Source organism: Paramormyrops kingsleyae, chromosome 1 (genome assembly GCF_048594095.1).
Source record: "Paramormyrops kingsleyae isolate MSU_618 chromosome 1, PKINGS_0.4, whole genome shotgun sequence".
Lineage (NCBI taxonomy): Eukaryota > Metazoa > Chordata > Actinopteri > Osteoglossiformes > Mormyridae > Paramormyrops > Paramormyrops kingsleyae.
The window spans coordinates 3824042-3849918 of record NC_132797.1 but is presented as its reverse complement, the minus strand read 5'-3'; the positions used below and the strand labels follow the sequence as shown (position 1 = coordinate 3849918).

General features: G+C 45.2%; 2 protein-coding genes across 6 annotated transcripts in view; one reads left to right on the top strand and one right to left on the bottom strand.

The window, feature by feature from the left end:
* Positions 1-978: 978 nt before the first annotated feature.
* LOC111833247 (tetratricopeptide repeat protein 38) lies at positions 979-10211 on the top strand. 3 transcript variants are annotated; one of them, XM_023791323.2, is made up of 14 exons: positions 981-1353; positions 1931-2008; positions 2099-2180; positions 2352-2523; positions 3133-3306; positions 4526-4601; positions 4847-4966; positions 5763-5822; positions 6080-6118; positions 6317-6398; positions 6486-6651; positions 7793-7952; positions 8490-8563; positions 9434-10211. In XM_023791323.2, the coding sequence occupies exons 1-14, from the start codon at positions 1324-1326 to the stop codon at positions 9519-9521; spliced, it is 1401 nt and encodes a 466-aa protein (XP_023647091.2). In that variant the 5' UTR covers positions 981-1323; the 3' UTR covers positions 9522-10211. The 3 variants fall into 3 exon arrangements, with proteins under 3 accessions (XP_023647092.2, XP_072574001.1, XP_023647091.2); XM_023791324.2 differs by lacking the exon at positions 9434-10211 and having other exon boundaries at positions 979-1353; positions 8419-8543; XM_072717900.1 differs by lacking the exon at positions 9434-10211 and having other exon boundaries at positions 979-1353; positions 8422-8539.
* A 4393-nt stretch (positions 10212-14604) lies between these two features.
* Positions 14605-25877, bottom strand: part of LOC111833304 (tetraspanin-9-like) — a 94682-nt gene continuing 83409 nt past the window's right edge. For all 3 annotated transcript variants that reach the window (XM_023791465.2, XM_023791466.2, XM_023791464.2), the window contains 5 exons: positions 25319-25393; positions 22444-22545; positions 20755-20886; positions 20045-20128; positions 14605-18407 (listed from right to left, as the gene is read on the bottom strand). In XM_023791465.2, the coding sequence (XP_023647233.1) occupies positions 18336-18407; positions 20045-20128; positions 20755-20886; positions 22444-22545; positions 25319-25393 (465 nt within the window). In that variant the 3' untranslated portion in view covers positions 14605-18335. The remainder of the gene's footprint in view (positions 18408-20044; positions 20129-20754; positions 20887-22443; positions 22546-25318; positions 25394-25877) is intronic.

Sequence of the window (25877 nt, the reverse complement as noted above, 5' to 3'; positions counted from 1 at the left end):
ACAGGTAAGGCAGGCAAAACGCAGACGGACAATACAATGACCAGACTGGGGAAACGCGGACGAAATACAGAGGACTAATGACAACAATCAGAAACAGCCGATCACACGGGGATTCCACACGGGGTTAACGAGGGGGCGTGGCACACGGAAGGAACGGACTATCGGGGCAGGACACATTGTTTTTTTTAACTTTACACATTGTTTTGATACATTTATTTTCTTACTTTTCAAATTACTGTTTTGATAAATGTGCTTAGATGTGTTTAGTACAGTATATGCTCTTCTTGTTTTATCCGGTTCATTTTGTGTTTAAATGCTAAAAAATAAAAACACGTTTAGGTGTATTTTTTTGGGGCCGGGAACCAATTCATTGGTTTTCCATTATTTCTTATAGGGAAAATTCGATCAGAACTCGAACTTTTTAGGATTCGATCTGGAGTTCTGAACGGATTAAGTTCGAGTTTCGAAGTATAACACTGTACCATCCATTTTCTAATCGGTTATCTTGCTTAGGGTGACAGGTATCCCACAGCGTTGCCAGCTCTCACGCATCTGGCGTGACTCACATGTCTATGCAAGAAATCTTACGGCAAAACTATATTATTCCATTATAGACCTAAAATTAGCTACACCAAACGCGTTGATGTCGTTTGCAAACCCTACAGACCATTTACCGGGTAATAAAGCCGTCACATACATTTAAATGAGAGTGCAGACTCACAGGAGCCAGTTAATTGACAACCCTGATCCCAGGCAGTACAGAGTATACGGGTATACATTAAACGGGGGAGCCAGTTCATCCCATGGTGCGTGTACACACAATACGGGGAACTGAATTTAAATACTGATTAATAACTGGACAGCGGTTAGTAACTACGACGGGAGACTCCAGACACAGAAAGCAGGGAAAAGCCACAACCCAGAAGGTGCAGCAGCGCCACCCAGTCAAACGCGAATAAACACACAGGCCCAGGCTTCAGAGTCTTATAGTCATACAGGCGATATGAACGCTTGTTAAAATGCAGTGACTTTAAGTTTAATGTCCTGGTCGCAGATTCTCCTGTCTGCATTGTAGCTTTAAAAGCTTTGAAACTGCTGCTCTGCAAATTTACTGAACATGTCAGGGATAATCGCCATGCTAGACTGCTAGCAGAAGACAGGACTTCCACGCTGCTTGATGAACTGAGAGCAGACGAGCAGACAGAAAAACAAGGCTACAGACGTCCCTCTTTCTGCTCGGTCAGACGCTATTGGCAAAACCCGCCCCGCTACTCCTCTCCAGCCGCCCCCTCTGGGCGGGACTGATCCTGGGCCGCTTCAGTTATGGAGTCCGCTGCTTTCAGGGACTGCGGGGTAAGTAAAACACTATTTAGTAGATACCAGAAACATTACATTTACTTTTGTACTTATGACAATGGCGATGTGACTTTAGTAGACAGTACTGGCGTGCGCAGGTCCTCCGTGTCGCGGATTTTGGGTATTAATATTACTATTAATCATTTCCTGAACTCGTGTCAAGTTTGACGGAATGCATGACATTTAAAAGTTGTTATTCCGTTGTACTCTTAATTCTTTGCGTGAAGTAATATGAGACAGCATATTACATTTCTTACTGCATGAATGAATAAGTAAGTGTAGAAGTTTGGACTTGCAACTGATGTCTTAAGAAAATAAGTAATAAATGTAATAGTTTGCTAACGTGCTGATTAGTGCTGCAGTACTCATTGGTATATGAACTTATTGCAATTTTTTTTTGTGCGTTGTGGCTTGTCAAAACCCTGGGCCGATGTTTCGTAATGTACCTTTCAAAACGGGTCAAAGTGTAATACATTTACAGTATTTGTAGATACTCAGCGCATGCACACTGTCCTGTGATCTTTACATTTAATCCCTAATGTAATAATTAACGTCACCTTGTGGGACTTCACAGGCCTGGCAGGCAGAAGGTCTGCCTCTATCCACCACCAGCAATGAGGCGTGCAAAATGTACGATGCCATACTTACTCAGGTACTGTGTCTTGGCTAAATGCCGCAATGGCTGTTTTATCCTGCTGTGAACTGGGGTTATTAGTCTGAGTTGTGTTGTTTTCGCTTGCAGTATGTCACATGGCGCAATGACAAAACTCTTGGTGGGATAGATGAATGTATCTCCAGGGTCCAGAAAATCGACCCAAACTTTGGTAGGAGACAACTTGATGTCCTTCAGTTAAAAATAAGGTTATATTCGTCATTGCTGTTCTGAGATGTCTGCACCCTGATGGCTTACCTTAAGTATCCTGGAAATCTGTACATTATCCTGAATTTTTGTGTTTGTGTGGTCACATGACCTCGGCTCCATCCAAATCCTGCAGTGATGGGTCATGTGATCAGCACGGGGTTGGAGCTGGTTGGGACGGGGAGCTCTGTCCTGTTGAACGAAAGGCTGGCCAGCGCCGTCAGGAGGACCATGGAGCTAGCTGAGATCCAAAACCTTACTCCCCGAGAGAAATTGCATGTCAGCGCTGTGGAGATGTTCTCCAAGGGGTGAGGAAGCCCTCATCCCATCAGTGAAACTTGGGTTAATGTCTTTGGACACCATTGGCTCTTGCATATATTTTTCATATCTGCTTTCTTACATACTGAAGATCTTGGTACCTCCCCTGGATTTATTATTTAAAGATCTCTAATCAGCCTTATCAGTGAAACCAACAGTAGTAATGTCAAACGTTCAATTTAAATGTTTTCCTAAAGTGTGTGTAATTCATTTGACTATACTTTTTTTGCTGAAGAATGCATGTAAGTCTTCTTTTCAAAGCTCTTTTAAGCCACAAATCGCCTTCATGTTCATTTTAATGTCTCATTGGCCGGACGTTGATGTCTGGTCACATGGTTCTTATCCCAGTTGTCAGTGGTCATGTGATTGGAACATGGGGCTTCTCAGAGTTAGCCGCAAAGTGGCGGGTTTTTGGAGCAAAGACTTGCCATGTGAATGTGTAACATTTTAACACTTAAAAAAAACCTCGCACTAACATTGCAGCATGTTTCCATGGCAGATTCTGTTTAGTCTCGCTCATGTCATGTATGAATTTTTGTTCTGGAACATTCCACTTGCTCTTTGTCAGTTAATGGAGGTGGGGAATCTGCCGATCTCAGGTGCCTTCCCAAAGCGTGCGATTTGTGGGAGGAGATCCTGCTGGAGCATCCCACCGACCTGCTGGCGCTGAAGTTTGCCCACGATAGCTACTTCTACATGGGATATCAGGTGCAGATGCGAGACTCAGTGGCCCGGGTCCTGCCCCACTGGAAGCCCTCCATGCCTCTCTACAGGTACATAAGAACATGAGAAATTTACAAACCATAAAGCTCGTTTGGGGAGAACTGAACTGATAGCTCAGAGTTGTTAAAATCTTATCTAGCTCTGATTTAAAGGAACCCTGGGTTTTAGCTTGCGCTATACTAGCAGGAAGACTATTCCATACTCTAACTACATTCTGTGTAAAGAAGTGCTTCCTCAAATTCAGTTTAAAATGTTCTCCCGTTAATTTCCACTTATGGCCACGAGTTCTAGTATTTAAACTAATATTCAAGTAGCCATTTGGCTGAACAGCATCCAGACCCGTTAGAATCTTATATACATGGATCATGTCCCCCCTTAGTCTCCTTTGCTCAAGGCTAAACAGATTCAGCTCAGCTAACCTCTCCTCATAAGACCAGGAATCATTCTCGTAGCCCTCTGTTGAACCTTTTCCAAGGCAGCAATGTCCTTCTTAAGGTATGGTGACCAAACCTGCACACAATATCCTAGGTGGGGTCTTACTAAGGAATTATATAAATGTAACATCACCTCCCTTGACTTAAACTCCACACACCCAGAGATGTAACCCAACATCCTATTGGCCTTTTTTATTGCTTCCCCACACTGGTGAGAGTGGGACATGGAAGCATCAACATACACACTGAGGTCTTTCTCATAATTGACCACCTTTATTTCAGTGGAATCCATAAAATATCTGTACTTTATATTTCTGCTCCCTGCATGGAGTACCTTACATTTATCTATGTCCAGTTTCATCTTCCAGGTGTCAGCCCAGTCGCCAATTAAATCAATATCCCTTTGTAGCCTATGTGCTGCTAGATCAGTATCTGCTACACCACCCACCTTGGTTTCGTCTGCAAATTTAACCAGTTTGTTTTATGTATTGGTGTCAATATCATTAATGTAAATTAGGAACAATAGTGGTCCTAAAACTGAACCCTGCGGTACCCCACTATGAACATGGGCCCACTGTGACATTGTGCTTCTAATAACTACTCGCTACTTCTTGTCTGTTAATTAACCAGTTTTCGATTCAAGCTGATACAGTTCCTAAAATCCCTGCAGCTTTGAGCTTAAGCAAGAAGAGGTAGGATCCTCTGTAGGACCTGGGGTTCCATCAGTCTGGCCTTAGATTTCTTCTCCAAACCGTTCTCTTCATGTTTATTCCTCAGGCCTGTTGCTGTGTGCTTTTATTGCATTACTGCTTTTTCCCTCCATGCTCCTTGACAGCTACCTTAAAGGATTATATTCCTTTGGGCTTCTGGAGACACGTTTATATGACCAGGCAGAAAAGGTTGCAAAAGAGGCAAGTAGACCATGGATAGATCGAATATTTTAACAACAAATCTTCAGCACACTGGAGCCATTGCTTACTGTAAGCACAATTTCCTTATGCAATGAGTGCAAGTTGTGAGCTGTGTTGAGAGCTGTGTATACTCTGTGTCACTGGTGGGTAGAGCTTGTCTTGTGAGTGTGTGTTAGAGCCTGACCCTCTGTGGTGTGCAGGGAGTTGATGTTTAGCTTGTTTGTTTCTTGATTCTCACCCCCCAGGGCCTGGCCTTAAATCCTGGCGATGCTTGGAGTGTCCACTCCATGGCGCATGTGCACGAAATGAGAGCTGAGATTGACAAGGGCCTGAAGTTTATGGAAGATACAGAAAAAAACTGGAATGTCAGTTTTTTTGGGTTTTTTTTTTAAAAAGAGAAAGAGATTTTGGGACTTTTTAAGCAACTCTTTTATATATCATTTATTGGTTGGTTGATATGACTTAATTATAGTAATAAACAGTTGGGAATTAATGAAACAGTTCTTGTTAAATGGTGTGATCAAGTCAGGGGCAGTACAGAATAAGGGAAGATGTAAACAGATCTGGGGGAATGCCATAACTGAAATTTGGTGAGAGGCATGTTTTTTTCTCCCACAGGCATTCATTATATTTCATATAACAAAATATTTTAGCAGTTTGTTGTGCATCTAAAACTCATAGCAGCTGGAGGGGTCCTCATTAAAAAGAGATTTCATTGCGAAAAATCTGACTTTTGGACAAGATCCTTTCTCTCCAGTGAGAGAAATCATACCAGAGATGCTTGTAAGCCTGCTGTACCATTTCCGATCTGGCTGTGACCTTCTATAATTACACATTCTCACAGCTGCTGATTTGAGATTGAGAACATCTGTGATTAATGCTGCCGCTGCCGTCATGGCTGCTTCTCACCACTAGATGGCAAAAGCGGTGCACTGCAATTCCAGCTGTCCTACATTCAAGCAGTGGCAAGTTTCCAAGCTGGGATTTGGACCCGTGACTCTCTTAACTGGCCCAGATAATTAACCGCTATGCTGCATGCTGTTTTGTATGCATACCTGGGTTGTGGAAACGGTTATTGTTACAGAACATGCATGCACCTGCCGGCTGTTTACCCCAGTTATGTCTGCAGGTCATAAACATATGCTTTCCCCCGCTTTGCAGGCCTGTGACATGCTTGCCTGCCATAACTACTGGCACTGGGCCTTGTACTTCATTGAAAAGGTAGGTGTGATATCAGTTGCTGCATGAAAGTAGAACGTTCAACATAGAGGGAAGATGTATAAACGCGGTTCGTGTAAGAATGTCACAGCCTGGGGCCACAATGTGAATAACAAAGGCAGAGAGTGAGATGTTTGTTTTAGAAGAGATGCTTGGAAATGCCAGGGTCATCACGATGCAGAGGTTTAATGATCGCCATCTTCCTGCCGCAGTGCTTTGGTGGGCTGGTAGCCTGATGTGCTTTTTTATTCCACCCCCAGGGGGAGTATGAATCTGCCCTGGGCATATACGACGGGCAGGTAAGTGCCCCCTAGCTCACAGAAGTGCTTATGCTGCAGATGATGGGCCCTTTGGATTTGCTTGCAGGGCTGCAGTAAAATCAACTGTGAGATGTTTCCTTGTTTAGGGGGGGGGAGGGTGCGGGTTATTCTGCTGCTCTGTGATGATGTCGCCGGCTCAGTGGGGTCCTTCATGCAATGTGACCCCCTGTCCTGCAGGTGGCGACTCGATGCCTGTCCTCTGGGGTGATGCTGGACACCGTGGACGCCTGCTCCTTGCTCTACCGGCTGGGCTTGGAGGGTGAGACGACCATGCGCTCATCCTACGCAGCGCCGTCATGCAGACGTTAGCCATCGGGTCTTTACGGCAGGACGTGTGTGGTGGCAGGTGTTGCGGTGAAGGAGCGCTCGAGGGAGCTGATGCGGGTCACGGAGTCGCACACGGAGGACCACGCGCTGATCTTCAATGACCTCCACTTTCTCATGACGTCACTCGGTGCTGGAGAGGAGGGAGCCACTCGCCAACTGCTGGAGTCCCTGCGGGAGCAGGCGGAGTAAGCAACACCGGACACCGCACCGCCCGCTATAGCCAGAAGGGGGCCAAAGAGATGCTCTGTAATGGTGCCTTCCCACTACCACCAAGATCTGAGCTACACCCGCACTGACATGGCCCTGCTTACGTGCATGGCCAAACCGCGATGGTTGCATCATCGCCATTTAATTGGTCTAAATGCAGGGAGATGCCTGTGATCTGCATCGATATGCATGGATTTTCTGAAGGGGAAAAAAGGGCATATTCTGTATATTTATTATTAGTAGTATTGCACAATGCTTTGTATTGATACATTACTGAAAACTCGGAGCTTGAAAATTTCCAACCACCTACTTAAAAAAAAAAAAGTACTATAGGACAGCTGAACTGAATGAATTCGTAATGCAAATTTATGCGAGCGAATGCTAATTCCACTAGCATTTAATGCTAACATAACATGGTGATTCTCAGAGACGTCCTGGCGGAAATTAGCACATAGTAAATCCTGATGTACGCCATGTAGTCAATAAGCGCCTCTTCGATTTTGCATCACTGTCGCTCTCCAAACCCAGCAATGCCTTTACCGATCTGATCTGTCTGCGGTGGAAAACCAAATTGAGCTGGAACCACCCTGCAACTAGGCTCTCTTTGCGGTATAGCTCAGGTGTGGCTCAGTTCCTGTATGCCAGCAGAAAAGTGCCATAATGGGGAGGCTTCCTTCACCTCTGTTCTGACACAGAGTGGAACCCACTGCCCCTTACTATGGATAAAACCATCAAAACGGCCTTTAAAAGGATAGACTGACATCCTGAAGGTGGCCAGATGAAGTCCTACATGGAGTCTGTGCCGTAGTCCCCTTTAGCGAAGACTCCAGTAAAACATCTATCTGCATAAAGATATTAAAGCTTGAGTCACTTTGGATGAATAGAAACACTTCTAATGGCTATCCTGAAGTCACTGAAATTCTGTGAACGAAGCATAGATTTTTGCGGCCGGTAAAACATTGTTTAGGAGATCAATTTAAATGCTAATGGACATGTTCTGTTTTGTGGATAGATTTTTATTAATTAATTACATGATCAATCATCCCTTAACCAATCAGACAGAGAAGTGTGGACAGGATCACCCAGGCTGTCGTGGGCTCACCTGCTCCCCTTTTTCAGGACACCGGGAGTTAACCACCAACTTCAGCTGGCCAAGGATTTGGCACTGCCCATGTGCCAGGCCCTGATGGAGTACGATCAGGGGAACTACGGGCAGGCTGTGGAACTGCTGCGGCCCATTCGCTACCGCTTCTGCCAGATAGGGGGCAGTGATGCGCAGGTAAGCAATTAGCATTTTTCTCACGTCTGCCGCCTTTGCTGTGCTGCTGCGCTGGTCTTCCAGTTCCCTTCACATATTGTCCATGCCTATTGTGTTCTGTCCTTGAATGATATTGTCTTATTAACCTTGGACCTGTTACAGTTAAGTGTATGCAGACCATAATTAAATGTATGATGCAGTGCTTGGACAAAATATTTTACAGCATAGCTAGCATTGGCCTCAGGACAGCTGATCTCAGCTCATGTATATTCTTGAGAATGTAACAAAGGCTGTTGCCAATGTGATCTGAATTGTCCTGCTGCCTGAAAGCCGTTTTATGAAGTTAACGGCGCAGTGGTGCGGATGTCACTGGATGGGACGGCACAGTCTCTAGATGGGTCTCTGATCTCAGGAGCTGCTCCTCTGGGGCTTTTCCTGCATTAAATAACCAGATGAGCCTCTGATCGTTTTATTTTCTGTCTTGTAGTTGTTGTAGAATTGAGCCGCAGCATGAAGGGACGAGTGGATATTGCAAACTGACCCTGCTGCTCTTTTCAGAGGGATCTTCTCAGTCAGCTGCTTATTCACGCAGCCATGAAGTCAGAGAGGGAGTATCACCAAAGACTGGCCAGGTCAGCACGTCATTTGATTCAACTAATTAATTTTTTTGCAGAAAGCAGTTTTCAATGTGTGCATCCGAGTAGAGTTCTCCATTGGCGCTGAGTACCTTAACAGATGTTGTGTGAATATCTGATTATACATGTTGCAGCCAGGCTTTGGTTGAGTTCTATGTTGCAGTGGATTTTGCCACAGCTGTACGTAGAATGGTTCCCCCATATACGCAATTTCAGTTATTTGCTTGGCATTCAAAAAAAAGCTGGAAAATTCCAGAGATGAACGGTTGATAAGTTTCAAACTGCACACCGAGTGAGTGCAGACTGTAACACGGTGAGATCTGCCAGCCCAGCGACTGCCAGTACATGACTCATCTCCCATTGTCACCATTCCCACGCTTCCCCACAGAACTCTCATCGTCTGCCTCTAGCGTTCTCGCTGATTGCATTTGTTGCCACTTTATTGCGGTGTGTATGTAATAAAAATGTATAAAAAGCATGATCGTCATCACTCCATCACTCCATCACTCCTTGAGACATGCTATGTTTTTCATTGCTCTATTGCATCTTGAGAATTAGGCTAAAACGTTAGAATCCCTTTCATTTGAGAGAGTACTGTACTGTATAATAATGTACAATGTACTTTATTACCACTGTATTTAATGTTGATAATGCCTTACTGTGCGTAATTTAACAACTAAGCTCTTCCCATACGTATATACATGTCGTGTTTTATTTGGGGTCTGTGGATCTTTTGCTATGATCCGAGTTTCCGTCTATCTGCGGTAGGTCACGGAACGCGAAGATGGACGTTTTTAATCCTGTTACGTGTTCTCTTTGCAACGTCACACTCGCAATGTAAACGCTCATGGAAGCTACGATCCCTAGGTGCCTGTTGGCCGAACGAGATGCAGCCAGACCCAACTCCCCGCTCACCGATCGCCTGATCCAGAGAGCCAACGCCCTGCATGCCTAGCAGAGGTCAAAGGTCAATGAACTACCACAGTGAAGATCCAGGGCAAGACCAGAGGGACTGTGTAAAAGCATCTAGTAGATACTACAGGAGTACTGTGTCTATCGGCGAAACTCAGATTAATCCAGTCTCTTCGATTACTGCAGTATTCCGCACTGTTCAGGCCATTAATTACCCATAAAAATGTTAATGCATAAATCAGCGGTGTTTGAATAAATTAACATGTTTATGTTATGCATAATTGTTTTGAATTCAGATTTCATGATAAAAAAAAGCACAATTTAAGCTTTGGAAAGTACTACTCTGCTTTAATTGCAGGAAGACGTTTATATTGCTTTAATTTTAATATCTTCTGTTCATTATATGGTAATACTGAACCTGGGTATTATTTAAAATAATAATGTATAGCAATATAAATTATGTAGCTATTATGTGTGTATGGTAAGCTGCAATGCACACGGCTGATGTGTTTTTACTGAGGTTTCAGCATAGCCCTGAATAATGTTTAGTTGACAGTTTCACATTTTCACCAGGAGTCTTTCAGTGGAACTAGGTCCAGTTAATGAATTACCAGGGGTGTAATCCTGCATGATGTCTGTTCCATTGATAACCCTTAAACCCTGAACAGAGTTTGGTCTGTGGCATTGTTCGATTTCCCCTTCCTAGTGAAATTAAAGAATATTGGGCAAGTGAGTTATTCCCAGGCTGTTTGTTAGTTAAATGTTGCTGGCAGTATTTCAGAGCACAGGTGAATGACTTCAGCACATTATGGATGTTTTGTGTGTGTGTGTGTGTGTGTGTGCGTGCGTGTTTGTGACACACTAAATATCTCCTTTTTTCCAGTTACGTGCTACATTTAGAAATGACAGCAGGTTTTATTTTTTGACAGAGGCGTCCCTTTGATCTTTAATCCCCAGAATGATAAATAAAACTGTCTCTTACCGACTGTATCCCATAAGGCATTGCGCCTCTTCAGAATCTCAAATGTAAGTCAGTAAAGTGATTAAAAATGATTTCTCGTTACACTTTCCTTATCACCATACTGTTGCACAATGGGACTGGGGCTTACATATATATAAAAAATTGTATTAAATCTCTTCTCAGAACATCAGACTTAAATTTGAGTTTGACAATTGAATGAGTACAAATGAAATGGAGATTGCGTACCACAAAGGTTAGTCCCGGGTCCCAGCATTATCAGGGATTCCCAAAGGCGCATTCAGAAAATTGAGTGGTTATCTATGCAAATCCACAAAGTGCATCTTTTCATTATGGAGTGAAGGCTTATACTTTATAGCAGCTCCTGTATGACTTCTGGGTAAAACAGCCTTATGGATTAGCGTGCTATCCCCATTGTACTTAAACCCAGATGAAGAGAAGCAAAACGCCAGCGAACATAAACGCTTGGAGGAGAAAACTCCATGTAATTATTCTAGATATACTACAGGGGGCAGCAGCACTTCAATTCCATTAAAGTTTACAAACAAGGGAATATGGGGGAAAACAGCAATTTACACTGAATGAAAAAGTGTTAGTGTTGATACAAAGTGTTGAACTTCAGTGTTGATAATCACTACTTGGATTGTGTCTGCGAGGCATGTGAACATGCTTGTGTTTGCGTTTAGGTGTGTGATGCATCTAGATAGTACGATTGTCTATATGTAAGTGAAGGGTAGTGTTTGCCAAAGCAGAGCGTCAAGGCTAGTACCCCTCCGAAGTGGCGGGTTTTAATTATTCCACATGGAGCATGGTTGGAAGATGTGCTTGATCAGGATACTGGATCAGAGCCGGATGGGCTGCAGGTGCTGCCACTTAGGTGTCGTGTACAGAGAGAAACAGAGAGAGACAGAGAGAGAGAGGTGGCCCGTCGGTGTGTTGATGTCAGACTTAAACAGTGAGGGCTAACGTTGCTCAGCATATTACATGAAGCTCTTCATATGTCGGTGTCCCAAAGTTTTCATGGAGTTTTGATGTAATGGAAGAAAATGGCGTGAATCTGCACTGTGCTGGAACTCCATTGTGACGCATGTGTTTATGGAGCGCTAACAGCCAGTATCTCAGTGAGCACCCATCCAAGATTTCAAGGGCACGGCGATCCAAAGACATGGCATCGTCTGAGATTAAGCATTATCTTCTGCCACGCCGATCAGCAAGAAGGAGCACAGGAGAGGAACAGTGGGGGCGTAAAATCACATTACTGCCAAAACCGAACTTCATGTGCAGTTTAGGCTACAGCTCGTGATGTGACCGGTTTCACGCTTCTGCAATTTAAGGTGGTCCCTTGTGCAAGCTCAGCCTGTGAACCAAGCTGGTCAGACTGCTAGCCTGCTGAATGCTGGCTTTTTTTGGCTGTGGTCCGCCACTGGGAAATGACTGATTCCGGCGTGCATGAGGCACGTTGTTGCTTTAAGACAAGTAATAAATGTTAAAAAGTGTGTGTGTGTGTGTGTGTGGGGGGGGGGGGTGTAAGGGACCGTCAGAGAGACTGTGATTTAATGGGGATCACAATTCACTGGGGTATTGAAGAGGAGATCACCTGGGCAGCTTTAACCATAAATAATCCAGGATGCAAGTATTTCACATAAATAAAGATGACAGCGACTGACTCTGATAAATATGGTAAAAAGTACTGCTCTATGCAATGCTATAGATGTTTATTGTAAGCAAGGAAACCCTTACCTTATTCAATACATGATTAAATACCAGTGTAATAAACAGATCTTGGTTATAGGTACAACAAAAGTGACCTCCCCCTATTAAAACTTCCTGTAAAAGAGAGACAATTATAAGTGATGTTCGGATGTCAGCTGGCAGCTCTCAATAAGATGCTATCGTCGTGAGGCTAAATAGGATTCTAATAATGAGTTTTTAAAAGTTTTTTTTTGGGGAGGGGTGCCAGCTTAAGAAATGCCAAGTATCTTAAGACCATCTGCTTCTTTATATCACTTCTGCCTCTGGAGGATAAAAAGTAACTCTGAATATTTAATGAACTCTCCAGCATGACGGCTAAGTGGCATATGGTCATTTACAGCAAGGGCAAGGGCGAAAAAAATGTGATTTAGAGAAACTATGGGAATGAATTTGGGCCAAAACTGATGATGTTGCTGACATGTACCAAAGTCTCTGAAGCTGCTTCTCCATACATGGGTGGAGGAAGCCTTGACTGTGACTCATTAACCCCCCCCCCCCCCCATTGTCCATCTTCATGGCATGTTTGAGAGTCCCCACAGTCTCAGGGCCCTAACCTCGGAGCCAGAGTACTTCAGTAATGGGATCATGCTGGTCACAGCATTGCATCATGGGTGACGCCACTTTCTTAACTCTCAGCCTACAGTAATGAGTTTTAAATTCTGTAAGATTATGACTGGGGGGAGGGGGGAATCACAATTTATCTGGATTATCGCTGGACCCAATTGCCTTTTTCAAACGCAGACTTTCACATAGGTACGGATGGTTCAGTGGAGCTGAACGGGTACACAGGAATAATCTGCTTTGAGGGGATGGCCGTCTGTCTTTACAGGCTCTACACCTGATTACATTTTCCTCTACTGCTGACCCATCATGTTCATCCAGAGAGACTCAAATTGACTTCTGCCGAGTTTTATTTTCACCAATGAAAACAGCCACGTTTTTAACGTTGCTGGTTTTAAGTGAGCTTTCTTGCCGAAAGGTATTACTAGGGTTTGGGGCGAACCTGTAGCTGCCAAGCATTTGCTGAGTAGCACTTGCTGCTGTGCAGCTGAACCCGGGGGTACATTAGGGAAGGAGTCAGTCTAGCACAGTGGTCCTTTAACATTTAACTGCTGCAGCACAACGGCACCCCCTGTTGGCCATAAAAGACAGATCATTGCTGTAGACCAGGGGTCTCAAACTCCAGTCCTGGAGGGCCGGAGCCCTGTGTAGCTTAGTTCTTTCCCTGTTCCACCACAAATGATTCGCTCAAGAGCTGTCTGGTAATTAGCACAAGGAGTTGAATCAGGTGTGTTAAATGAAGGTGAACCAAAAACTGTGTAGGGCTCCGGCCCTCCAGGACTGGAGTTTGAGACCCCTGCTGTAGACCCAGATTACTGTTGGTTCTCCTCAGCCAAGCTTACTACCAGCACCCAGTCTGGAGTTACTCCACATTCCTCTCCATCTTTCCTTACTAGCAGAACGATTCGATAAAGCATAATCGAGCTGTCAAAATGAATTCTGGAAGCAACTGAAAGTATTCTAAAACTTGAGTAGTTTATTACAATTTCATTAAAGCTAAAATATTTAGCTATTAAAAACAGATGTGCCAGTGCATGATTGAGCCTTGTTCATGGCTACTTTGTTCAAACCTACCTATAACCCTAACTGTAATCCTAACCCTAAGCCTAACCCTATAACCCTAACTGTAATCCTAATTCCAACCATAACCCTAGGCCTAAACTTAATCTCAATCCTAACCCTATTGCTAAGGTTGACATTAGGGTTAGATTTGGAGTTAAGGTTAGGGTTAGAACTGGGATTAGGATTAGGGTAATGGTTGAAATAAGTTTTCGAACTAAGAGCAGGAATAGAGTTGATATGATTACTCCTATGGTTGGCGCTAAGGCTAACCTAACTCCAGCTGTAACCCTAACCCTAATCCTAACCTTGACTATAGGCCTAACCGTAATTGCAAGCCTAACCCTAGCTCTATCCCTAACCCTTAAAACAATCTTAATCCAAATCCTAGCTGTAACCCTGACTGGAACCCTAAACCTTGACCCTAGGCTTAATAATGGCTACTTATCTGTAACATTAGAGCCAACCCCAAACCTTTCTTGTCTGTCTGACTTCAGTGTACCATAAACCCCGGCTTTATTTTCACTGCTTTATGTTCAGGTTTATTGTGAGCAAGCAGGAGGATTTCAGTTCAGATCTATTCTGTGGCAGCTCAGTTTTGGGAAGTAGTGCTTTTTCACCTGGGATTCGGCAGATTTCAGCTCCACTTTTTCTCTTTCCTGTCCCACGGTGCCTTGGAACTTGTAATTATCAGTGTCTTTTACAGAATCATAAAATGCCATTAGGAGTCTCACCTAGACTTCTCGCCTTTTGAAGAGTCCAGTCCGTCAGAAGGTTGGTTCTACTCACTTTATTTCTTTACGTGTTACTAATACAAAATAATCTGTACAAAGGCTAGAGAAGGATTTTTTCTTTTTGCATAGAAGGAGCAGTGGAGTCTAAGCTGGATGGAATGGCACAAGACTAATCACCAACAAAATGGTTTGGGATGGAACCTGGAGCTTGGCAGAGAGCTGGTCTTCACATCCAGCGTTCCAGCTACCAAGCCAAATACAGAACAGCACAACTCCTCGGAGAAGTTCCACAGACACCCTCCTCCATGTTGGACTATGCAGTTTCTGCACCATTTCTCAGGTGTTTTTAAGTCCGTTTGGTTTGACAGGAGTCCTGGGTCCTTGGTACCCATGTTCCATCTGGCACCGGTGCAAATCACACAGGCAAGTCCTTCAGAAATCCAGTCACAAGCTGCAGGTGTTGCTAATGAAACATATATATTTACTATATAAATATATGTGAATATTCACCAACAATGGCAATGTAAAATAGAAAAAAAAAACTAAACTATATATAGAAGGGCAAACAGAAAAAGCGATCAAAAAAAACTAAAAAAAAAAAATAATATTCTGGAGTACTGCAAAACTATCTGGCAGTGAGAAGTGACTTAAGAAAATACTTGACCTCTTTAAAAGCCATTAGTAAAAATTTTCCACTCAAAGCAGAGTTTAAAATATGTATACAATATAGACAAGACGATCAATATTTACAAAATGTAACAACTCTGAATTAATGAGTAAAAAGGAAATTTCACATAATGTATGCATATAAACATTGTCACAACAACTGTCATTTGGATACATTTTTCCTGACATACCAATTAGTCAAAAACAGACTGCAGTATTGGTTGTAAGAGTGCTACTTGAATATAGCAATAACCATGAAGAGAATGGATCTGCCCTGTGCTGTAGCATAACAACAATACTGAGGAGTAACTGTAGCTAAACAGCACTGGAGGGCATTTCAGCCTCTTAAGCAAGAACCCAGCTGTGTGACATAACATCTACAGGTGTTTCAAACATGGACGCAATTACAAGACAGCGTTACACTTTGTCTGGGCCGTATAGAGTAACAGGCACCCTATTTGGTAAGAATCCAAACTGCTTAAACGGGAAGAAAAAAACCCCCACATCATTTCAAAAACGCCTGTTAGTTATAATCATCAGTGTTTTAAGACAATGGCTGTTGAAGTGACTATCAAACTGTGAGTGATTTTTCTTAATTTTTGTAAAAGTAATGCACCGTACAATCTGCATTATAACATAGACAAATTAAGAGTGTTTTTTTTTTTTTTTTTTTTTTTAAAAAGGGACTACCATAAAAAACAGTTAATTAAAGTGACAAGCGTTCAGATTTCAGTCCTGGTACAGCGGACATAAGGGAGTCTGTCTAACACAGTGGTTGGAACACGTGAAATGAGCTCTTGGAGCAGCGGGGTAGCTTGAACGGCTGCACCAGCCACACAAATTAAACACTCTCGCATTCAGGGCGCCAGCTTGTATTACGAATTCAGCGCTGAGAAATGGGCAATTCGAGGGAAACTGCAGCCTGGCCGTGTGGAGCGTGAGCAGGCTAGAGGGTTGGCATGAGGCCCCCGCAATGCCACAAACATCTATGGTCTTCAGACTGCCAAGAGTAAATGCCCAGAAGCTCCATGCCCCTTTTAACAAAGAATGACACTGGCATTTTTCAGAAGCTATCAGGCATAAGCAGGTAAGTGTCACCGCTGGCACTGCCCGTCTGAGACAAATGCAGTCGGCTCGCTAAGGTGCCGCCCCCACAGAAGGCAGCCGCCCCCGTCGCCTAATGGGTTGACCGGCACCGGGCATAAGTATAGATAAAAATAATAAAAACTACCTTCTCCATGTTAGAGAAACTCTGCAGAGGAGAGCTAGCAGGGTCACGAGGAGGGGGTCATACTATCAGCGCCCCCCCCCTCCCCAATCCTACTAGCTGAACACCCCAGGAAAGCTGGAGACCCAACAGCTCCTGCACAAATGCTGAGCCCAGTCCGTCAAATTGACCTTGGCTGCACCTCTAAAATAAAATTAAGACCTAAGTCACTTGTGGTCCCTGTTTCCTTTATTAACTAGGTGCAGGAAACAATACCCTCCCCTCACACCTCCTACCTGAAAGGACCTTTGTTGTCTATGAAAGTTAAGTTGGATAAATGCCCCCAACTGCCTTGCCGTGACCCAGGACGTGGAGATCAAGAAGGCTTCCACACGGCACATACGATGCCTCTGTTATGATCAACTTCCCTTCTCTCCCAGCATGCCCTTCTGCTAATCAGCACTTTGTCTTAGGCTTCTTATAGTGTGAAGACACTCCCACACACACAAGCATGTTCACATCCCACTCCGCCTGGCATTTCTTCTGCACACGATCGCCATCACCTGTGCCACAAACAGACGATTATCTCATTCTGATGAAACCAGACGTGCACACAGCTGAATCACACCTGTTTACTCTAAGTATGCACTTACACATGCCTTGCAAACACAATCCACATAGTGACTATCACACTAAAGTTCAACACATTGTATCAGCACTGCCCACTTCTTCACCGTGTAAACTGCTGACATTCAGATGGGGCTCAGCTATTAAGCAGCTTCCTAAAGACTGCATGGGCATTTGGTGTATTGTGTGTATTTATTTATAAATTCCCTATTCAGCTCATCTTGCTGGAATGTCTGGGACTCTAACTCATTGTAGCACAAAATAAGAAAAGATACAGGCCTGAAATAAAAAAAGAAAAAAAAAATGGGGGGGGGGGGTAAAAATAGCTGAGTGGGCAAAAGGAAGCAGACGGATTTTTGAACAAAGCAATCAATCGTGCAGGTGACACTCGGGGGAGGATTGCTCGGTCCTGCTTCGAGGCCGATTCTCGCCAGGAATGCTGCGTTGGTCTTTGGGTCTCGGTGATCCGGTGAGAGCTGTACATGTATCCCCCTGTGCGCGTGGTCATAAATCACTGGATTAAAAGGTACAGGTGCTTGGGGTCCACAGATTATTCTGGTTAATGTGCCTTAGGCTGACAGCTCTTGTACCACAGGAGACAAACCAGGTGTGGGATTTGCTCAAAGGATGTGCTCTCTGCTTTGAGAGTCTGATACGGCATTTGTTTTTAGCGTTGTGATAGAAATAAGGTTATGGGGATTTTAGACCATGATGAGGAGGAGGAGCCACAGATGTGGAGGAGGAGCCATAGGCATGGAGGAGGAGCCATAGGCGTGGAGGAGGAGCCACAGATGTGGAGGAGGAGCCACAAGCCATTTTTGCAGTGGAAGATGGTGTCACCTGTAATCAGCGCTGAGATCCATTCTTCTAGGGTTGTCTTGGTATATTACTGTCCCCATTTTCTTGCCAGCTTCATTGTACCTTCTGGGGGCCTGGGGACCTCTTACTGAATCGATTTGCTCTTCATTGTCACCTTCTTCACAGCGAGTAGCTTGTGGGGCCCAAACGTAGGTCATGTGACTTGTGTCTCTCACCGAAAGTCTATTTCCTTCAGTCACTGCAGTCAAACTTCTCTTTGGCAAATTAAAAGGTGACGGGGTTGTTGCGTATGGAGCCTGTGAAATCTTCTGTGAACAAAGGGCATTCAGGGAGGTGGGTGGGGGTTGTGTGTGTGTGTGGGGGGGGGGGGGTTATAGGGTGTCCCCCGCAGTCTGTCTCATGTGGCAGAGGCTCACTTGCCCTGTCCATGCCCTGCCCATGCCCATACCCTGGCTAGGCATCATACTTCTTCCCGGTCTGGTGGATCTGGTGGAACAGCGTCATGGAGAAAGCCATGCCGAGGAGCTACAGGAGAAACCAGAACGTGTGAGGGACACATAGGAAGCATCGGCAGTGACAGACCTTAGAGGTCCCCTGTTACTGTTACCAGAACTACAATTAAATGTCACACTGTATGGATGAATAACACAATAATTCGCTCAGGATAAAAGGCATGGCTAAGCAAATAGACAATAATGTCGAGAATATGGTCCAGGAAATGGAGAACTGCATCTCCTAGGGAGAAAACACACCTCTGCACATAACCAATTTTATACCAGTAAATCGATCTTCTGTTTGAGATTCTTTTATATCTTTTGATGGAATGGGTGGGACCTTATGAGTGAGAGCTTTATATCAGCGAGGTAAATGGAGACGGGCTGAAAAAACTGCGGGCGCTTTGAAGTTTCCATTAACCGACACCCAGGGTAGGTGGAACAGACTCGCTTCCAGCAGAGTCAGGCGGCTCCTTCCTGAGGTATTATCTTTGGCAGCCTGTGGCCTCACATCTTCACTGCGCTGCAGAAAAACAAACCTTGCATCCAGTCGTTTTAGGAAGCGCTGATGATTCTGCCCCCTTTGGCTGCGGGGAGGAATTAATTTTTTGTGCGTGTCCACTTGTTCACGCACTCATTCACTATATAGTGTTTGCTACATAGAACACTCACTAGGAGATAAGGACAGATTTCATGTATTTCAGACACTAGGCAGACGTTACTCTGCTACATAATTATGCACCGGATATTCGTACAGAACATGGACACCAACATTGCTATTTTTGGATATGTGCACGTTGTAACTGACATATGTTAAAGGAGGAGTAGCACGGCCACTGATGTTATAGCTCATGTAACAACGGGTAACAATTACAGTTCAGACTGAGAAAAGTTTCTTAAACATGGTTTCAGCACTCAAATGACAGGCCGCAATGCATGATGGTCTAAGTCGACCAATTTTAGGACACAGCTTCTGTACGTTCACGCCAGTTTTGTAGTGCACTATATATAGTGGTTGAAATTCATAGCTGAGAATTTGAACAGCACTACAAAATGGCCGACTTCCCTACATAGTGGACTATATAGTGGGCGAGTGGACGTTTCTAACAGCCTAAGAATAACAGCCTGTAATCCTTCACCTATTGGAATTGTGGTCTGCATCAGAGCCCCTGGGGGTTCACTACCCTCATCACCTCACGGTTAGTGTTACGCGCTAATGGGAGGGAAGTTTAATGGGCTCACGGATCAGATCGATGGGCCGGCAGTCACGGCATCGATGTCTAACTGGCCAGCACTGGGAATATCCAGTAGGAGCCCAGTGCTCCACACACTGCAGGCTCTGAAAACAGCCAGTGATGAGCAGAGGTGAAAGACTTGGATCTGAGGCCAAAATGGTAAAAAAATAAAAAATAAAAAATGCCCTTCGTAGATGCAGCAGGGGGGCCTGAGTAAACGAAACCATTTCCATCGATATCCAAGAGAAGCGCCAGCCTGGCATTGCAGTAGCTTGTGCTACCACCCAGCAGACGGGCACGGTCTGTGGCAGGAGGCGCCACCTTTCAGATCCTCTTATCCTGCCCCGTCTGCCTCACTGCGCAACCCAAGCGGACGACTGTGGCAAAGGTGTGTCTCCTGCCCCTTCCAGTGGTCCCGAGGTGCCCTTCTCACCTGCACCACCAGGATACACATGGCGATGGTGCCCAGGAGGTGCCTGTTGTCGTCCAGCCAGCCCTTCACCAGCTCGTAACAGCCCTGCGGGAAGAACACGGACCTCGGGTCAAGCGGAACTCTCCCCAGACAACAAAACCTTCAGCTTCACATTTCTGGCTCTAGCTCTTAAACCCTCGGTAGGATTCATCCATGTTCTCTCGAGCTGTACCCATGTGACGGAGAACAAGACTCGCAGGCTGTTCATTAAACACACTGATATAATAATTAAAATCGTTCCCTGGGTGACATCGTGTCTCTGCGCCGGCCCCTCCCTCACACAAGGGGTGGCGTTTCTGTCATAATGCAGGCACAAGCCGACATTCCCAGGTTTCTGCGAATCTCCGATGTTACAAAACATGCATCTCCTTTGTGGCGCTAAATGAAAGGTTTTTCATTGCCTGGTGGCAGTAAAATCCATTTATAATTTCAACCAGTAATTATTGAAGAGTGCAGTGTAATTAGTACAGTCTCAGAGCTGTTTGAACTGAAAATTAAATAACCTGTCCTGCGTATGACATAAGAGAAATAAGGTGACAGAAGTCCAACCCAGATGTCCCCTACTAAAGGACATCGCACACCTCCCATGAGTTTAGGTCATGGAAAGGAATGTGCTGGATGAAATAAGATAAAAACCTTCCGAAGATCATGAGTCTAGCGGAACCACGCACCTGAGTCCAGAACTGGTTAGTGGCGTTGCGGCCACACTCTTGGTAGTGTTCCTGGCAGCATCGGTCCGGCACCACCTTCTCCTGCAAGGCTTCATGCCAGTCGGCATACCCCATCACGCCACAGCACTTCCACTGAAGGACAGGGGCAGAGGAGGCATCATCAGCACAGACAACATCAACCATCAGTACAGACACCATCAACCATCAGGAGGACACAGAGGACCATCAGTACAGACACCATCAACCATCAGGAGGACACAGACGATCATCAGTACAGACACCATCAACCATCAGGAGGACACAGAGGACCATCAGTACAGACACCATCAACCATCAGGAGGACACAGAGGACCATCAGTACAGACACCATCAACCATCAGGAGGACACAGAGGACCATCAGTACAGACACCATCAACCATCAGGAGGACACAGAGGACCATCAGTACAGACACCATCAACCATCAGGAGGACACAGAGGACCATCAGTACAGACACCATCAACCATCAGGAGGACACAGAGGACCATCAGTACAGACACCATCAACCATCAGGAGGACACAGAGGACCATCAGTACAGACACCATCAACCATCAGGAGGACACAGAGGACCATCAGTACAGACACCATCAACCATCAGGAGGACACAGACGATCATCAGTACAGACACCATCAACCATCAGGAGGACACAGAGGACCATCAGTACAGACACCATCAACCATCAGGAGGACACAGAGGACCATCAGTACAGACACCATCAACCATCAGGAGGACACAGACGATCATCAGTACAGACACCATCAACCATCAGGAGGACACAGACGACCATCAGTACAGACACCATCAACCATCAGGAGGACACAGACGATCATCAGTACAGACACCATCAACCATCAGGAGGACACAGACGATCATCAGTACAGACACCATCAACCATCAGGAGGACACAGAGGACCATCAGTACAGACACCATCAACCATCAGGAGGACACAGACGATCATCAGTACAGACACCATCAACCATCAGGAGGACACAGAGGACCATCAGTACAGACACCATCAACCATCAGGAGGACACAGACGATCATCAGTACAGACACCATCAACCATCAGGAGGACACAGAGGACCATCAGTACAGACACCATCAACCATCAGGAGGACACAGACGATCATCAGTACAGACACCATCAACCATCAGGAGGACGCAGACGATCATCAGTACAGACACCATCAACCATCAGGAGGACACAGACGATCATCAGTACAGACACCATCAACCATCAGGAGGACACAGACGACCATCAGTACAGATACTATCAAACATCAGAAGGTCAGAGAGGCCTGTCACAGACACCATCTAATATCAGTAAGATATGGAAAACCACCAACAAATACACCATGGAATATCAACAGGACATGGAAGGTCATTAGCAGACACCATCAAATATCAGTAGGACCAAAACAGATCAATCTGCCATTCATTCTTAATGGAAACCACATGGCTTCTATTTTATGCTGAACTCTGAATAAACAAGATTAAGAATTTTAATGGCAACTAAGCGTAAGTATGGGTTTCTGTAGAAGCTCTCTGCCTGAGGAGGGTAGCCCCACATCTGTTATGCATGAAGAGCACAGCCCCTGGGAAAGCAGTAGAAACAGCATATTTCCCACAGGTGTTACGCAAGCCTACCTCTGCCTGAATGATGTTCCATGCGTTCCTCAGCCCGACGTTGTTGTCCGTGTTGTACAGTGCCAGTCCCTCCTTCAGGTCCTTCTTGGCACTCTCGCTCACCTACGGGGTACGACGGGGAGAGACAGACAGCCACAAGGGAGAGATCTTAGGTCTCTGAGATCCAGCTGGGCTTGAATGTGCGCTGAATGGACATTCGTATGCCCTGCTTGTACAAGCTTATAAATGACGCCAGGTATTAAGATGAGCGCCCGAGCTGTCCAAAATGAAAAAAAGGTCTGCATATACAATTAATTAGCAATACATAAAAATAAGTAAAATAGCTAATATGTAGCAGCCTTCAAACACCGTAGAACAGGACACATAGTGCAATTAAAAGCTATGGTTGGTATTCACACATCCGAGACATACTCGTTACCCAACGGTCATCGTTTTGCATGTTTGAAAAGGCTGCGATTTTCTTGTGCAAAGGAGCGGCTGTCACACAATTAGTAAGACAAGACTGCGCTCAGGCAGACACTGTAATGAGATACAAGATCACAGATTATCTCCTCGGTCCTCACGGCCCTGGGGTTCAGCCCGTAATTCAGGAAAGATCGAATGCGGATCAGTCTGGTCCTGGCGGGGCAGGGAACAAATCGACTGTAAACGACACGTTGCATTAGGGGGTAACTCAGACTGTATACGACCAAGTCAAGGTACTTAAACAGAAATCATTAACGAGGCCTAAACACCAGACAGCATCTCCATCTCCTCTGCCCATGCCTGCTCAGACCTTAGTTTATATACACTGCAGGAATTCCTAGGTCGTCTTGCCTCCAGCTGTTAATTTCACAGAAAAATTCAAAATCTTCCCTGACTGAATCTCATCCGCTGGTAAGAATAACATTCTACTGAAGACTGATCTTCATAAGACATCTGACCAGGACTGACTCGGAAAAAACAAAACCTGTAACGTCACAGCTGGCCTCTTTCAAATCAATCACAAGGAGAATCACAAAGTAACCAGCAGAAAGTTAAAGAAAGTTCCACAGATGTACCTAAAGCAGAATTCCATGGGAAAAGTCCATGGGAATCCCCGCTCCTCCACAGCGCTCCCTCATCTGAATACTGAATTAACACCCAGGGGCTGGATCAAGCTCCCCGCCGCAGAACGAGATGGAAGCACTACACCATCAATCTCAGCCTCCGTAATGTCAGCAGCGCCAGGGTGGCGTGAGAAAGGCATCCTGCCGGGGCTCGGGGGGGTGGGGGGGGGGGGGGGGGGGACACGAGGCGCATCCGCAATCCCATCCCAGGATTTATATTCCTCAAGCTTGGTTCATGAAACTCGTTTCCTTTTTTTATTTTTTTGTTCCTTTCTCACTACTTAAAAGTTGGGGGCATAAAACTATCGCGAAGGGTGCTCTTGAGTGTTGGGGGCTTTAGGGGTAGAATTCCTTGAATGGGGGGTGGATTTGGGAATCCTCAGAGCTCAGCACATCATACTGCCCTCTATATGTATATCACCACGTTATGGGGGGGTGGGGTTGAAGGCTGTCTGACGGATATAGAGAAGCAGCTGCAAAGTAGCACAATCCTACTCTCCTGCAGATCATCCCCTAGTGCGGCAGTGAGTATGGAACTAGGGGAACGCATCACACTGCTGCTAATTATCATCCAGAAAAGGACACAAAGCTACAATAAAAACCACCAGTGCTTATTTGTCGGCGTAAAGCCGGGACGCACGGAACGAGGTCACACCATTAAAGATGGATCCCCTTAATCCCGGCCCTCTTCTTGCCATCTGCCACAGTCAGATGGTGCTTTGCTGTGCTGGGGGGGGGGGGTGACAGAGGATGGGGCTGTTTCTCTGTAGGGTACACAAAACTGCACCCCCTGACCCTACCCCCTGCATCAGACAATACAGTGAGAATACTGTTTTTATGCCACGCCGGGTACTTCCCAATCTTACATATCTCATGGCGGTCTGCACTTCACAAAAGGAAAGAGCAGAAAAAGGACCTCTCCTGGCGTCCTAGACACTGCCTGTTTTTAACACCTAAAACAAAGCCTGTTTGAAGTCGGCCATCTGAATCCCACGTCTAAATATATACTGTTGGCAGTAACAAATTCACGTTTTAATGGATTTCAAAGAAAAACAACATTGAAAATTACTGGTTCAAATGATTTAAAAAAAAAAATGACATCCCTTCAAGCATTTTCTCCCCCATTAAGTTAAAGGAGAGAGGGAATGAGTTCCTTGTTCCCATTATAACAGAGGGACTCAGAAGGTGTCTGTGAGATGCTGTCAAACAGCTTCTTCTCCTAAGAGCAGCAGCCGATGACAGACTGGGGAGATGTGTGTGTATGTCGCACGAGTGATGTCTGATCACCACGACTCGTCACTGACGGCCGGGTGTTAAAGACATCTCCCGTCTGTTTGAGGAGACAGGTTGGGGCGGGGGGCGGGTTTGCATGTGAGATGCCAAGGAGACAGCCACTGTGTCTGAGACGTGCTGGAAGTCGCGTAGATGGAGCCAAGGAGGCCAGCAAGGCGGCTGAGGGAAACTGCGAATGTCTAAAGGGTCAAAGAAACGTCAACCAGCAATCAGGTCGTGCGTCAGATAGTCAACCGAATCTCCAGCCATCAGCCTTGTTTCTGTGCTGAAGTACCAACACAACACAAATCGTCATAATGATGCTTAATTATTTACAGACTATAGGAAACACTACGCTGTTAATTTTGCCCGTTTAACAGTCTTTTTATACCCAAACGCACTTGGCTAATTGAATATAGTGTTTCAATCGAGCTTTTGCTTTGTGTAGGACTCTGGGTTCGCATTGTATGATAAGCACAAGCCATGAAGTAAAGGAAGGTGCATTTCCGCCTTACCTGCTCCGTATAGACAAAGAAGAGGATGAGTAAGATCAGCTCCACTAGGAGGATGATCAACAGCACAATGAAGAACTGAGAGAGAGAGACAAAGCATGTCAGTTTCAGGGACCACGGCTCCCGCACCCCCCCTGATAAACACTGAACACCAGATTTACGCCACACAGAGGGAACAAGCCAGCTGACACGTCTGTTTGTACGGGTCTATTATTCTTTTCACGGTCTGACATTCTTTCATAAGATCTTAAATGGAAACAATCCCAGACACTTGTTTACAGTCTTCAGTCCGACAGCCACACAGATTCTCACTCAGCACGTTTCCTTCAGTAAATGACAGTGAAAACAAGTGTTGGCTGATGTGGGGGGGGGGGGCAGGGGGGGGGGGGGCTCTGGCAAACTTGGGGTTACATATAAATCCAACAACTGAACTTGCGAAATTTAACACAGAAGTGCAGCTAATGAGAGAATCGGGGGTGTAAACAGGGGCTGTCTGAAAGCTGATTGGCCAATGGAGTGCCCCCCCGTCACTCACTTATTCCAAACATATCATTGGCCAATG